This window comes from Beta vulgaris, chromosome 9, assembly GCF_026745355.1.
Source record: "Beta vulgaris subsp. vulgaris cultivar EL10 chromosome 9, EL10.2, whole genome shotgun sequence".
Taxonomy (NCBI): Eukaryota; Viridiplantae; Streptophyta; class Magnoliopsida; order Caryophyllales; family Amaranthaceae; genus Beta; species Beta vulgaris.
The window spans coordinates 54367730-54379767 of NC_079210.1; the positions used below are offsets into that span (position 1 = coordinate 54367730).

At 36.2% G+C, this 12038-nt stretch overlaps 2 protein-coding genes across 6 annotated transcripts; one reads left to right on the top strand and one right to left on the bottom strand.

Moving 5' to 3' along the window:
- Nucleotides 1-328: 328 nt before the first annotated feature.
- LOC104904874 (G2/mitotic-specific cyclin S13-7) lies at nt 329-3180 on the bottom strand. Of its 4 annotated transcripts, none has more exons than XM_057392049.1 (7): nt 2818-3180; nt 2065-2252; nt 1799-1984; nt 1336-1716; nt 1006-1170; nt 729-910; nt 329-645 (listed from the first exon to the last, which is right to left on the bottom strand). In XM_057392049.1, the coding sequence occupies exons 1-7, from the start codon at nt 2855-2857 to the stop codon at nt 504-506; spliced, it is 1284 nt and encodes a 427-aa protein (XP_057248032.1). In that variant the 5' UTR covers nt 2858-3180; the 3' UTR covers nt 329-503. The 4 variants fall into 4 exon arrangements, with proteins under 4 accessions (XP_057248032.1, XP_019107055.1, XP_057248031.1 ...); XM_019251510.3 differs by having other exon boundaries at nt 1799-1972; nt 2818-3178; XM_057392048.1 differs by having other exon boundaries at nt 2065-2255; nt 2818-3178.
- A 2133-nt stretch (nt 3181-5313) lies between these two features.
- LOC104904875 (uncharacterized) lies at nt 5314-11823 on the top strand. 2 transcript variants are annotated; one of them, XM_010693282.4, is made up of 5 exons: nt 5314-6056; nt 8675-8735; nt 8819-8902; nt 9011-9152; nt 11188-11823. In XM_010693282.4, exons 1-5 carry the CDS (start codon nt 5672-5674, stop codon nt 11554-11556), a joined length of 1041 nt encoding a protein of 346 aa, XP_010691584.1. In that variant the 5' UTR covers nt 5314-5671; the 3' UTR covers nt 11557-11823. The 2 variants fall into 2 exon arrangements, with proteins under 2 accessions (XP_010691584.1, XP_010691585.1); XM_010693283.4 differs by having other exon boundaries at nt 8678-8735.
- Nucleotides 11824-12038: the final 215 nt, after the last annotated feature.

Genomic DNA, 12038 nt, shown 5'->3' on the forward strand with positions numbered 1-12038 from the left:
TTTTTGGCTCCCTCATTTTGCAGATTGCATCAATTGTATCCACTTCTAGAATATCGATCTTGGGTAGAAACAAGTGATATTTTGGTAGGTAAATTAACGCCTTAGATGGCAAAAGAATTCATATTCCCCCGAAGATAGATTATTACGAGTTCAGGTATCCACATCAAAGGAAACTTGTTTAAAACCACCTATAGGCGGTAGTGGTCGAGTTATTGATTTGATATGGATCCAGAAATAGGGGGGCTATTCATCTTTTTTTATCTTAAGAAACTAGCATCATTTGATATAATGGAAGGAAGAACAAAGAGTCAATCTTAACAACAGGAAATGATGTGAATGAAAATTTCTTCATTACTATACCAAAGGTTACATATAATAAAATTTGGTTACATATCTCAATAATCAATCAAAGAATAGCAGCCATCATAGAAATGATGGTAGAAACTTAATGACAAAAAAACTACTAGTGCTGTCTTTCAATGAACTCTGGTAAAAATATCTCATCAAGTTGAGGCCAAAAGGCTTTTGGCAGGAGAACGAAGGGCGACCATGCCATTATCTGGTTTCGAGAACTTCTTGTAGACTGCCCTCAGCTTGCTTTCAGGCGCCGCCATATGAAAACTTACCAACAGCCTAGCACATTCCCTGCACATAAAAATCTGTTAATACAACTATATATAACTTGCATGATTGTTGTACATTATGCTGCATTTGGGAACATTTCATACTTGATCTGGTTTTCAGAGTAGCCAGTGTAGTGCTGGAGAGTTTCTGTCCAAGAGGGACTGTTGTTTAGTGTACAGCGGGCAGCGTATACGCTCGACGCTGCCAGAAGTGAGGGAGGGTACTTGATTGTGGTAGAATAATTCATTATCCCAAGTTCAGCAAAGAAATATACCATGTTCTCCATCTGCCATTATTTAAAACCAATCAGTAAAAAAGGGGAAATTGTATAATCTTCAAGTAGAAAAGCTCAATTCTCATGAGAACATATATGTATTTTACCTCAGAATCAGATGGAGCAGAAGAAGCTTTGATGAATCTAGTTAAGAACATATATGGTGTAGGTACCGTGAGATACCATTCTAGGCTCCCTAGTATTGCTTTCTCCATAGCCAAAACTTGTTCTCTGACATAAGCCTTGTCTGATATCTGAACAAAATCATTAACCTGCAGCAAGATCCCACAAAAAATTAGCATCAACTGTTTAGAAGAAAAAAGAAGGCTACTACGGGCCTGTTCTCCCCAGCTTATTTTCAGTTCAATTCAGTTCAGCTATTTTATGCCGAAGAGAACAAGCCCTACTTCTAGAGTTCTAGTAGAGTAGTTAAGTACCTCGGGTGCCCAAATTTCTTCATACTTGCAAGCTATAAGCATTGAAGCAATGCCCACCAACTGAAGCTCTTTCCTAGGGACAACTTTGATAGAAAGGAAGCGGTCGATGATGTTGATGGTAAGGTAGAGAGTTTCTTGCCTCAATTCAAACTTGTAATGCACTTCAATCAACCAATCTACAAGAATAGACCTCATTTTCTCATTGATATCTGGCTGCGATTGCGAATTCATGTAATCGCGCACTCGGCTTTCCTCCTCAGCGATCTCATAGAATTTGTAGATGTCTTCAACATACTCAACAACTGCCAGTTCATCTTCTATGCTCCCCTCATCAATGTTCACAATTAGCTCTTGAGGTTTCTTAGTCAGTCCACAGGCTTCCTGAAATATAATACTTCACTTATTTAGAACAGATTGATGCAATTACAACACAGTTAGATCAAAGTTACTTAAGATTATATACCTTGCTATGAGCAGTGAGGAAAGCAGTGAGTGTTGGGGATTTCTTCTTCTTAGATGTTGGTTTTAACTCTACTTTGCCATGTTTAGAATTCTTTTCTTGCAACTTTTTCTGAACACCTGCTACTGTTTTCCTTGCCCCAGCAACATTAACATCCACAACTTGTACTCCTTGTTTCTGCAAAGTAGTCTAAAATTTTATTAGTATATGCTTATTAACTAAAAATTGAATCCAAATTACTACTAAAAAACAAAGCAATAAAACAGTACCTGGTTTTTCTGAGCAGCTACTTGTGCATTAGCTACAAGCTGAGCACAGAAACTCCTAGTGAGAGGGCGGTTACCCGCCTGCGGTTTCGCAATGCCATTGCCTCCTCTAGCAGTCACTACGTTTCCTATGTCTCCTAAAGCTGTCCTGTTCTTTCTATCTCCTTCACCATTCTTCTGCTGAACTCCACCTACTTTTATTTTCACACACCCCAAACTTTTTCATTTTAGATCTTTCTCAATGTACAAGAATCAAACATACCCCCCACAACATTAACTGAAGGAAACTTAATATCAATGAAGTGGGTACATTCCAAAATCTTTTCTTTTACAGGCAGGTGAATCAAAAAAGAAACCGAAAAAATTTCATACCCAAATAAAACCAAACACATACGTATCAAGTTCTAAACTTATACCGTCTTGATTTTATTCCTGATTCCAAACCCATACCACTATATGAACCAAACGCTCCCTAAAGATGTTTTTAGTTCCACATTAAACAAATATCATGTTTTTTTTCCATGACAATATAACAATCACATTTGCTTTAGAATTAGATTACTTTCAGAAAGAAATCAAAGCAGAAAACCAATCAAATGGAAAAGAAGAGAAAGTTATACAAACATGAAGACATTGATTTTATTTATTTATTCACGCATCCAAAAAAGAAAAATAAAGAGATTGTTTGTTATACCCATGAATGATGTAAAGAATGAAATCGATGAATGAAACAAAAGAAAATAGAAAAAGATATACCTCTTCTGGGTTGGTCTTGAAGAAGAGGTCTTGCAGCCATTGTTGGTTAGTTAGATTGTCAGTTTCTCTCTCCTGCGTTCTCTCTCTCTCTCAGTGAGGAATTCAGCGATGAAGATGAAGATGGAGTAACGAGGAGGAGTGAAGTGGCGGTATTTAGATGGAAGTGGGGAGCCACACCAACGGTCGAATTTTGTGTAAAAGTTTAGGATCTTCAATCTAACGGTAAACTTAAGGGCGCCTAATTGCTTTTTTACTTTTTTTTTTTTTAGTATTTTCGCCCATTATCTAAGGCTAGATGGGGTACTCTAGTTCGGGCCTAAAATGGGCCTACCGTTGTAACTTTTGGTAATATGATCTTATATCCGTTTCTCTTCTTTTCATCTTTATTTATTCTTCCTTTTTTTATCATTTTCGTTGTAAAGTTTTTGTTTCTATTTGGTTGACTTGATGACAATCAAACAAAGATTGATGTTATCTACGACCTACAAGAAAGTAATGCTTTAAGGAGGCATGTCTTTGGACATGTACCACAGTCCACATATATAACAAATTACACATGTAGATTGTTGTATATGAAATTAAGCGTTATAAATTTAATAGTTTTTAGAGGTTATAGGATATTTGAAGAATTAGTATAATGAGATTTAAATATACTGGGGTGATTTAACAAATACTGTAAGGAAATATTATCCGCTTAATTTTAGTAACGTAAACATGTTTAAATTAGTTACGTAAATATGTTTGTCAAAGTTAGTCTATCGTTGATGAATAATTATAGCTTATAAGTGTGTAATGCTCATGAGACTTTTAACAAGAAAATAATCATTTTACAAATGACAACTAGCTTTCCTGGAACATGAGATCGAATCTCAAATTTTCTAGTCTTCAACACTATCACATAATGTGTTGTATGATAGTGTTGAAGACTAAAAAATTCAGTGTGTTGTCATACTGTTATTGAGATAATCTCGCAATTAGAAAATCGAATCTATATATACCATATTATACATTTTTCATTTGGAGAAAAAAGAAACTGCATTACTTAGGGCCTGTTCTTTCCAGCTTATTTTCAGTTCAGTTCAGTTCAATTCAGTTCAGTTCAGTTCAGTTCAATTCAGTTCAGTCAGTTCAATTCAGTTCAGTTCAGATCAGTTCAGTTCAGTTCAGACCAATTCAGTTCAGTTCAGTTCAGACCAGTTCAGTTCAGTTCAGTTCAGCTCTTGACAATACTTTTACACTCACATATCACTATTCATTTCATTTCAGTTCAGTTCAATTTAGTTCAGTTCAGATCAGTTCAGTTCAGATCAGTTCAGTTCAATTCAGTTCAGTTCAGTTCAGCTGTTTTATGCCGAAGAGAACAGGCCCTTAATGAACAAATTGTCCAAAAGTAATTCGAAAAACCTTTATCCAACATTCTTACACTCTAAATGACACCAACCTACAAAAATGGTGAGTAACATAATTTTCATCCTTCTACATATGGAATGCATTATTGAGGTATTCTTGCTGTAAAATGACAAAAAATAGTTGACTTAAGAGAGAGAATTCACTTTGAATCATGTCAAGAATTGTTCATGAGAATGACTAGTCATATTATAATGGTAGTGATGTTGACAAAATTGATTTTTTTTTGGAGGACAAAATTGAATATTTGGTAGTGAACATATTAGATATTGGGTAATGGGGTCATTAAATTTGGGAGAAATAGAATAGTTTGCATTAATATTTATTTAAACAACTATGTATCACAGTGATTTTATCATTCTAAAGATCAAATATAAGCCAGATTTGATTAGTATCATTATTATATATTTAAGGACAAAGAAATCAAGAGATTTATATATATTTGATAAATTAACATTAATAATAAATTTGGGAAATGAGAGGAAGAGCCAAACCTTCAATAAACCAAAAATGTTAATTTAACTTAGTATTACATAATTGAGTTCATGGCTCACTAAGGACTTTCAATCCTTGCGTGAGCTATTTTCTTATACCAACCATTTATCCTTATGATTTCTATTTTTTTTTTTTTTCTTTTAAGTTAAAAAGAAGACGTCCTAATCAGATCGGAACCTCGTACATATCAATCCAATTCGAATTTATAGGCAAGACCCCTCATAATTTCCAATTACCCCCTATCAAAAGGTACAAGTGAAAAAGAGTCGGAAAGTCCCCAAATGAAAACAAGAAAAACTGAGTCTCTTCGTTATCGTTTTTCGTTTTCAGTTTTCAATTTTTTTTAAAAACTAAAATTAAAAACAGGAAACCAAAAAAAAAGTAATTTTCACTTTTATTTATCTGTTTTCAAAATCATCATATTTCTAACAAGCCTAATCACTTTTTGCCCATTTATAAAATATATATCATACGTCTTTTAGATATGAAAAAATTTAAAAAATTGCAAACTACAATGATATCGAACGAGTCCTTAAATGTTGAGACTTGAGTCATTATTATGTATGAATATGAGTATATGACTATGTAAGTGTAAGTGGCACGTTTTGAATGGGTAAACTCGATCCAGACCATAGCAGCCTGCAACAAGCTACCAACACACTTTCTCTCTCCTCTCTCTCGCCAGAAGAATCCATAGTTTGCTTGCTAAAGCCTAAAAGCTTAAAACCTTCCTTCTCTTCTTGTTTCTGTTCCTACAATGGCAGGCCAGTAGCTGAGTCAACCATTACCTGACTCACTCCTGAGTCCTAAATTATACAATGTACCTCCTTCTCTCTTCTTTTCTAGGGTTTCTATCTTCTCTTTCCCCTCCTCAAAACCCCTAACCATAAACCCTAATTTCTCAACAATGTGCGTCTACTTTTGAAATTATAACCAGATTCATTTGTCGAGGATGGATTCTTCAGACAGACCAGTGCTTGTTCCTGCCGGAAACAAAGCTAGGATCGTTGTTGAACCTCGAAAACCCACCACCAAGAAGCCTCAACCTCAACCTCATCCTCAGATCGATTCCAAAATGAGAAATCTTAGTGCTCCATCCATTCTAAGGCACGGTAATCAGCTATTGCGGGGTAATTCATCACTCAATGCTTCGTGTTCCTCGGATGCATCTTCAGATTCTTCTCACAGTCGGGCGTCTACTGGTAAGATCAATCGGAGTAGCGTTCCTAGGATCAGGAGGAAGTTTGGGGTTGGTGTTGGTGTTACTACGAAGCTCGATGTTGTTGATCATCCATCTTCTTTCAACAAAAGGTGTGCCTGGGTTACGCCTAATACTGGTATGATCCTTTATTTGATGGACAATTATCCTATCTGTTCAGCTAATGTTTGACTGTATTCGTGCTTACTAAATTGTTCTACTTATATTGCTCTATACTGTCTTTGTTGTATTTCCTAGTCTTCCAACTTGTGTCTTGAGCATTATGTTTTGAGTTCATGTCATGCTAGCAATAGCTATTACTACTTTTGGCCTTTGATTCTTTATAAAATGTCATGGTGGTTTATGGGATTTAAGTATGTCAATATGATGGCCTTGAAATAAGTCATTCTCCCTAAAGAGGGATGATCAAGATTGTAGAGGTGTTGACTTCGATCAAGGCATTTATAAGTTCCTATTTAGGATTTATAGTGATTGGAACTTCCTTTAGACAATGCAGACGAGTATGGACAATATTAGAGTGCACTTAAGTTGGAATTAGAGAGAGAGCTGGGAGGGAGGTGGATGCTATTGGAGATTTCTTTCATGCAGGGGATGAGTAGTAGCCAACGTTCCCTATGAGATCATGGCAAGAATAGTTGGAAAATCTGGTGTTGTGCTGTGTGCGGCCTGCATGTATAGCCTTTTGGCATAGAGGACCTGAAGTCTATAGGAAAATACCGGATGCAATCCTCATCATGGGAATAACATTGAAGAACTGGCTTTACACCACTTAGAAGTGGGTCTAATAGTTAATGGTTCATGTAAGAGGATTTCCTGTCGATTCGCTCAATTGGTAAACGTATTTTGTTGAAAGACAGTGGCGCAAGCGTGCAACGCCGCAAAGCTATCATGCTCGTGCTTGTGCTTGCTGCTTGAATACTATCCTAGAGTAGGGGCTTTCTTCCCCAAGGGTACGTAACGTAAAGCCAACGAGAGGAACTCCTTGAAATACAATTCCTACTAATTGGTGTGCTAATTCTTTGCAAAGACTTAATTACATTCCACGATCTATAGATTCTTCCTTATGTCACTTTAATTCGTCCTCCCCTTCCCATAAAATAACCTATGTAAGTCAGCGTAGAGGGTCTCAACTACCCAAGAGTTATCTCTCGGCATCTCGAGGTCTGTGGGAAGGTTTCGGATAATTATCGCATTGGATCCAAAAACGTTTAAAATTAGCTGATTTTGAAGAATATAATACATGTTTTGAAGACATTCTCAACATCGTAGGTTCGTAATTCGCCATTTGAAAGCATCCTAGAGTCATAATATGGTGTCAAGGGACTTTTGAAGTAATTGAGGTTGGAATACTGTTGGATTATAGCAATGTTCGATAATTGATACACAATGATTACTATGAAAGACACCACCAATGTTTGAGGGGCCAAGCAAGCTATTTAAGGTGGAAGGGCTAACTAACTAAAGTGAAGTTACAATGAAGGAAAAGAGCAAACTATGAAAGACGTGAAACAACCTTAAACTACATTTCAATCAATGTAGAGGCTCCGAATCACCTTATTCCAAGGTATCTTAGAATCCTTGGGAAGTTTCTCGATGATTAATAATGATGGGTCAATAAGAGTTCCTAATTTAACACTTTTCAAGGCTATAATACGCGCTTTTGGGACATTCTCGCGCCCGAGTAGACTACATCTAGAAGTGCGTTGTAGGGTTTTATAAGACCATTTATAAACATATCCTAGGGTCATAGGTGGTAAATGAAAGCTTCTGGAACTATTGCGATTTGCGGGTTATATGAGTCCATCTCTAATATATCCTTTTGTCTCATTCATCATGGTCTATCTATAATAGGCTCTTTTATCATCTCAGGATTGCCTTGGTAGGGATATATTTCTAGTTTAAAAATATATCTCTTTTCAGCTATTGCTAAATATAGAAGCAAATAAATTAGTAGCTTAAGTTTTCTGAAAATTGAGGATCACATCATGACTAATAGGCTCTTTGATTATTTGCTATTATTGTTCTCAAACACAAGACAATTTTTTTTTCTTTCTGTGGCAATCACTTGTACTTTTAGTCTAGTGGGATTAGAGATCAAGTTTTAGCTACAATTGAGTAGTTAAGCATCAACAGTTGAACTTGAGACACCTAACAATCAGGAGAAGAGAAATGAACTTCAGTCATGAAATGCAGGTTCTCTAAAACAAATATTATACAAAACAAGCAGGTTGAGATAGGTGATAATTGACTACAAGAGGAGCATGCTTTTGTTTTGAGCTATGTAGTATGGAAATGGCCAAGATTTTGGAAATGTATATGGGGAAACCTAGATTTTAAGGCTTTATTAGCACGGAAATGGCTGGGGTACCCGGAAATGTTTCGGAAACAGGGAAATCTCATGCCAGAGAGCTTTTTTTTGCTTGCTTTTGAGAAAGCCCAAAGAAGAAAAAATGTTATCATATTTAAATGAATATTTTTCGTTAATGTTTTTATACTTATCTCCTCTTTGGGGTCTGTAATTGCTTGACTCTACATACAATCTATGTTCAAGCAAATCTATTAGGCACAACACATCTAAGAAGGGATCTACAACTTCTTGTTGTTGGGGAGTCTCTTGCATGCACATGGAAAAAGAGATTAGTCTATCATGATGCTTGCTGTGTTTCATGAGTTTATGCTACTTTTGTTGGTGTTATATATCTTGTTGATATTCTAACTCGATATCCTTTTCTGAAGAAGATCCATCTTATGCTGCTTTTCACGATGAAGAATGGGGAGTTCCAGTTCATGATGACTGGTATGTTATGAGGGAGTTTGTCTTTCTCAAGTCTCCTCACCTTGTGAATTTCAGCATCTTATTTAACTTTCTTTATTCTGTAGCAAACTGTTTGAACTGCTCAGCCTCTCTGTTGCTTTAGCTGAATTAACGTGGCCAACAATACTGAGTAAAAGAAGTATCTTCAGGTATGGGTAGTATCCCTTCCTCGTGGTGATATAGCCATAGGTATATAATACCCCATTGAGTTTACACAACTTCTTTGCTGATTAAACTTTATTGCATTCTTATATCAGGGAAGTTTTCTTGCATTTCGATCCAGTATCCGTCTCTAAAATAAATGACAAGAAGATTAGTGGACCAGGAAATCTTGGCATCACCCTACTATCTGAAATGAAACTGCGCAACATTGTCGAAAATGCACGTCAAGTGTGTAAGGTACACTGGACTCGTACTTAGTTGATGCACGAGCTTGTTTCTTTTCGTTTGCATTGCATATATAATTGATAATATTAACCGCACCTACTAGATTACTTGTTCAAGAATGTGGTTCTCATGATGTGGGGTTTACTTGAATCAGAAGTTTAAACTACCAAATAAGGAAGCAAACTGATGAAGAAGGCTTACTGAAGTACAAATATTTTATATGTTGATCTAGTATCAGCCCCGTAAGGAAGCTTGTCATTTGAATTTTAACTGTACCCACAGAATTTCTTGTTATCACACCAAATACTCTTCTTTACTTGTCTAAGAGGCAGAGATTTTAGCGGTATATATATAGGTTTGGTGAATATGGGCCTTTCAGGATGAAATGTTTCCACCATGTTGGGGGGGGGGGTGGGTGGTCGGCCGCAGGATAAGCATATATAAATACAATAAGATGGAAAAGTACTTGGATGAGATGCAAAGAGAAGAATTTAATTTTTTTTAACGAGCATGCTTGCTGGTTAGACTTTTGTTAAAACCTTTGGGCCCAGAAGTTTAATTATCCGTAGGGATTGCATTATATAAGTGATGGGCAAAGTAACACACAAGTGTTCATGGATTTCGCTTTGAGGTTGCTAGTGAGTCAAAACCTAAGATTGGCCTTTCTATGTTGAAGAATCTAATTGTTACTTGTGGAAGATGAACTTTACTCTTTAAAGGTTCTGGAATTTTGGCTGCAAAAGTATGGGATTATTCTATAAGCAATTTACTCTCTTAGAATTAGCAGGTTTTATGTGTTTGCCAGAACTCAATGATTGGAATTTCAAAGGAGAAACGCAGCTCTGATTTCCTGTTTGAAGATAGGTTCCTTTTCTGCTTCCTTTCATATCTGTAATCAATTATTTTTTGAAGGAAATTTGACGAGTTTGTTTCTACAAAACCGAAAGATCCATCTTCCATCACGTGCTGGATGTCGACTGTAGCACTCCAGTCAAAATATCCACCAAATGCAAGGGATTTTAAAGGACTTTTGGGAATATATACTTTTTTTTGGTTCTCTCCATTCAGATATCTGTTTAATCTGATGATATTCTCGTAATTTTGCTTAGGTATACTCAACGAAGTTGCATTAAATTTGACATCTCTATATGTTATCCAACTCTTGGGGAGTTTGGTGTCCATGTAAAAAAGACTAAAATAGCCTCACTCAATAATCATATTTAATTAATTTTAAAAATGATGCAAACATTACTTAATCAATGGATTTCGCTACATGTGCACGTGATTATATAATGTTTGCTAAATACAAATGATGTCAAAATTTTCTTAAGAACTACTTGGTATCATTTGAGGTTATTAGTTGTACTATGTAGTAATCCAATTTGCTTTCTATTTATTTTCGTACGCATCACGTGCATACAAGACTAGTTTGATTATGGTGCAAAAGAGTCTCACGTCTATTGTCAGTATAGACTTGCTTTCCTATTTTAGCATCCATTGTCTCATTGTGGAGCTCTTGTTGGCTTGTGACGCCTTTCCCCGAGTGTCTTAATCCATCAATTCCCTGATTTCTGGTTATGATTGAGCTTAAGGTTGAAAGATCATAGATATTGTGGATGAGGTGCAAGAACAACCTGCCGCTGAAGACAGTAACATATGCTGTCTTTGGGCGAGGAGTTTAAGTGCATTTGATGAATATTAGTTCGTCACTTTTCTATTTTCTGCATTCTGTGTGCTTGCGCTACTGCGAGATCAATTTTGGATTGTGATACCTTTATAATCAATCATGTGAAAAAGCTCCATATCGTATTCAATTCTAGCATGCTATTATTTGTAGTCTATAGCTAACCATATAGAATGATATTTTGGTGTGTGGAACAGTGGAAGTAATGAAGTTCGTAAGTTGAGCTAAACAAGTCCTCTATGCTATCTCCTTTACTCAAATATCTTTTGATTTGAGCATGTGAGATGGAATGGGGGAAGGAAAGTCCTGGCTCTTATTACAATTATCAGCGGTCCTGAATCTTTTCTTCGTGTGATGATGCAGATAATTGAAGAGTTTGGATCATTTGACAAGTATATATGGAGCTTTATGAATCAGAAACCTATAGTTAACAGGTTCCGGTATCCTCGCCAGGTGCCAGTGAAGACCTCTAAAGCAGATGTGATAAGCAAGGATCTAGTAAGAAGAGGATTTCGAGGGGTGGGCCCCACGGCGGTGTATTCTTTTATGCAAGCTGCTGGTTTGACGAATGATCATCTCATAACCTGCTATAGATTCCAGGAATGTGTTATTGCTGGAGAGGGGATAGAAAAAGACAATCAGGCTAAAGGAGGGGAGGATAAGCCGGTAGACATAGTTAAGCTGGAGATTGCTAGAGCTTTGGATGAAATGAGCATCTGCTCAGATTGTTAAACCTGCAGTTTTGTTCATAAGGCCAGATTTCAATCAATAGGAGATGTCAGACAACAGTTTATTGTATAAATGTGAATTATTCAGTACCCTACGATCCACAATGTGAATTACCCAGAAAAGGGTAGAAAAAAAGGCCTTAGGTGGGATAGGGATTAGGCAAGAAGTGGTGTATCTCAGGTGGAATTTTTTGTATTATTGTACAGTTTCTATGTATGTCTTAGTTATTTTTATTTATTGCGCTTATTTATTTATCTGCTTATTTTGTTATCCTTCTTTGTTGTGTTTATATATTTATCTGCTTATTATTCTCAAGTGCAACAGCATTCATGAATTATTTTTAATATTAAAATATGGAATTATTCTCCGTCATTTTCTAGGAAACGTAAGGTTGGAGAGATTGAAGAACACCATCGACCTGTTGGAAATGAAAAATGGAAGATAAAGGGCAAGTTTACTCAAAAGCGAGCGAAGGAAAAGAGGCA

Excerpts from the sequence above, each read along its gene's own strand:
- LOC104904875 (XM_010693282.4), top strand. The coding sequence starts at position 5,672 with ATGGATTCTTCAGACAGACCAGTGCTTGTTCCTGCCGGAAACAAAGCT. Across the intron at positions 8,736-8,818 it reads GTTCCAGTTCATGATGACTG|CAAACTGTTTGAACTGCTCA; the intron begins GTATGTTATGAG and ends TTTATTCTGTAG. Across the intron at positions 8,903-9,010 it reads AGTAAAAGAAGTATCTTCAG|GGAAGTTTTCTTGCATTTCG; the intron begins GTATGGGTAGTA and ends TTCTTATATCAG.
- LOC104904874 (XM_057392048.1), bottom strand. The coding sequence starts at position 2,857 with ATGGCTGCAAGACCTCTTCTTCAAGACCAACCCAGAAGAG. Across the intron at positions 1,717-1,798 it reads TCCTCACTGCTCATAGCAAG|GAAGCCTGTGGACTGACTAA; the intron begins GTATATAATCTT and ends ATTATATTTCAG. Across the intron at positions 911-1,005 it reads CTGCTCCATCTGATTCTGAG|ATGGAGAACATGGTATATTT; the intron begins GTAAAATACATA and ends AAATAATGGCAG.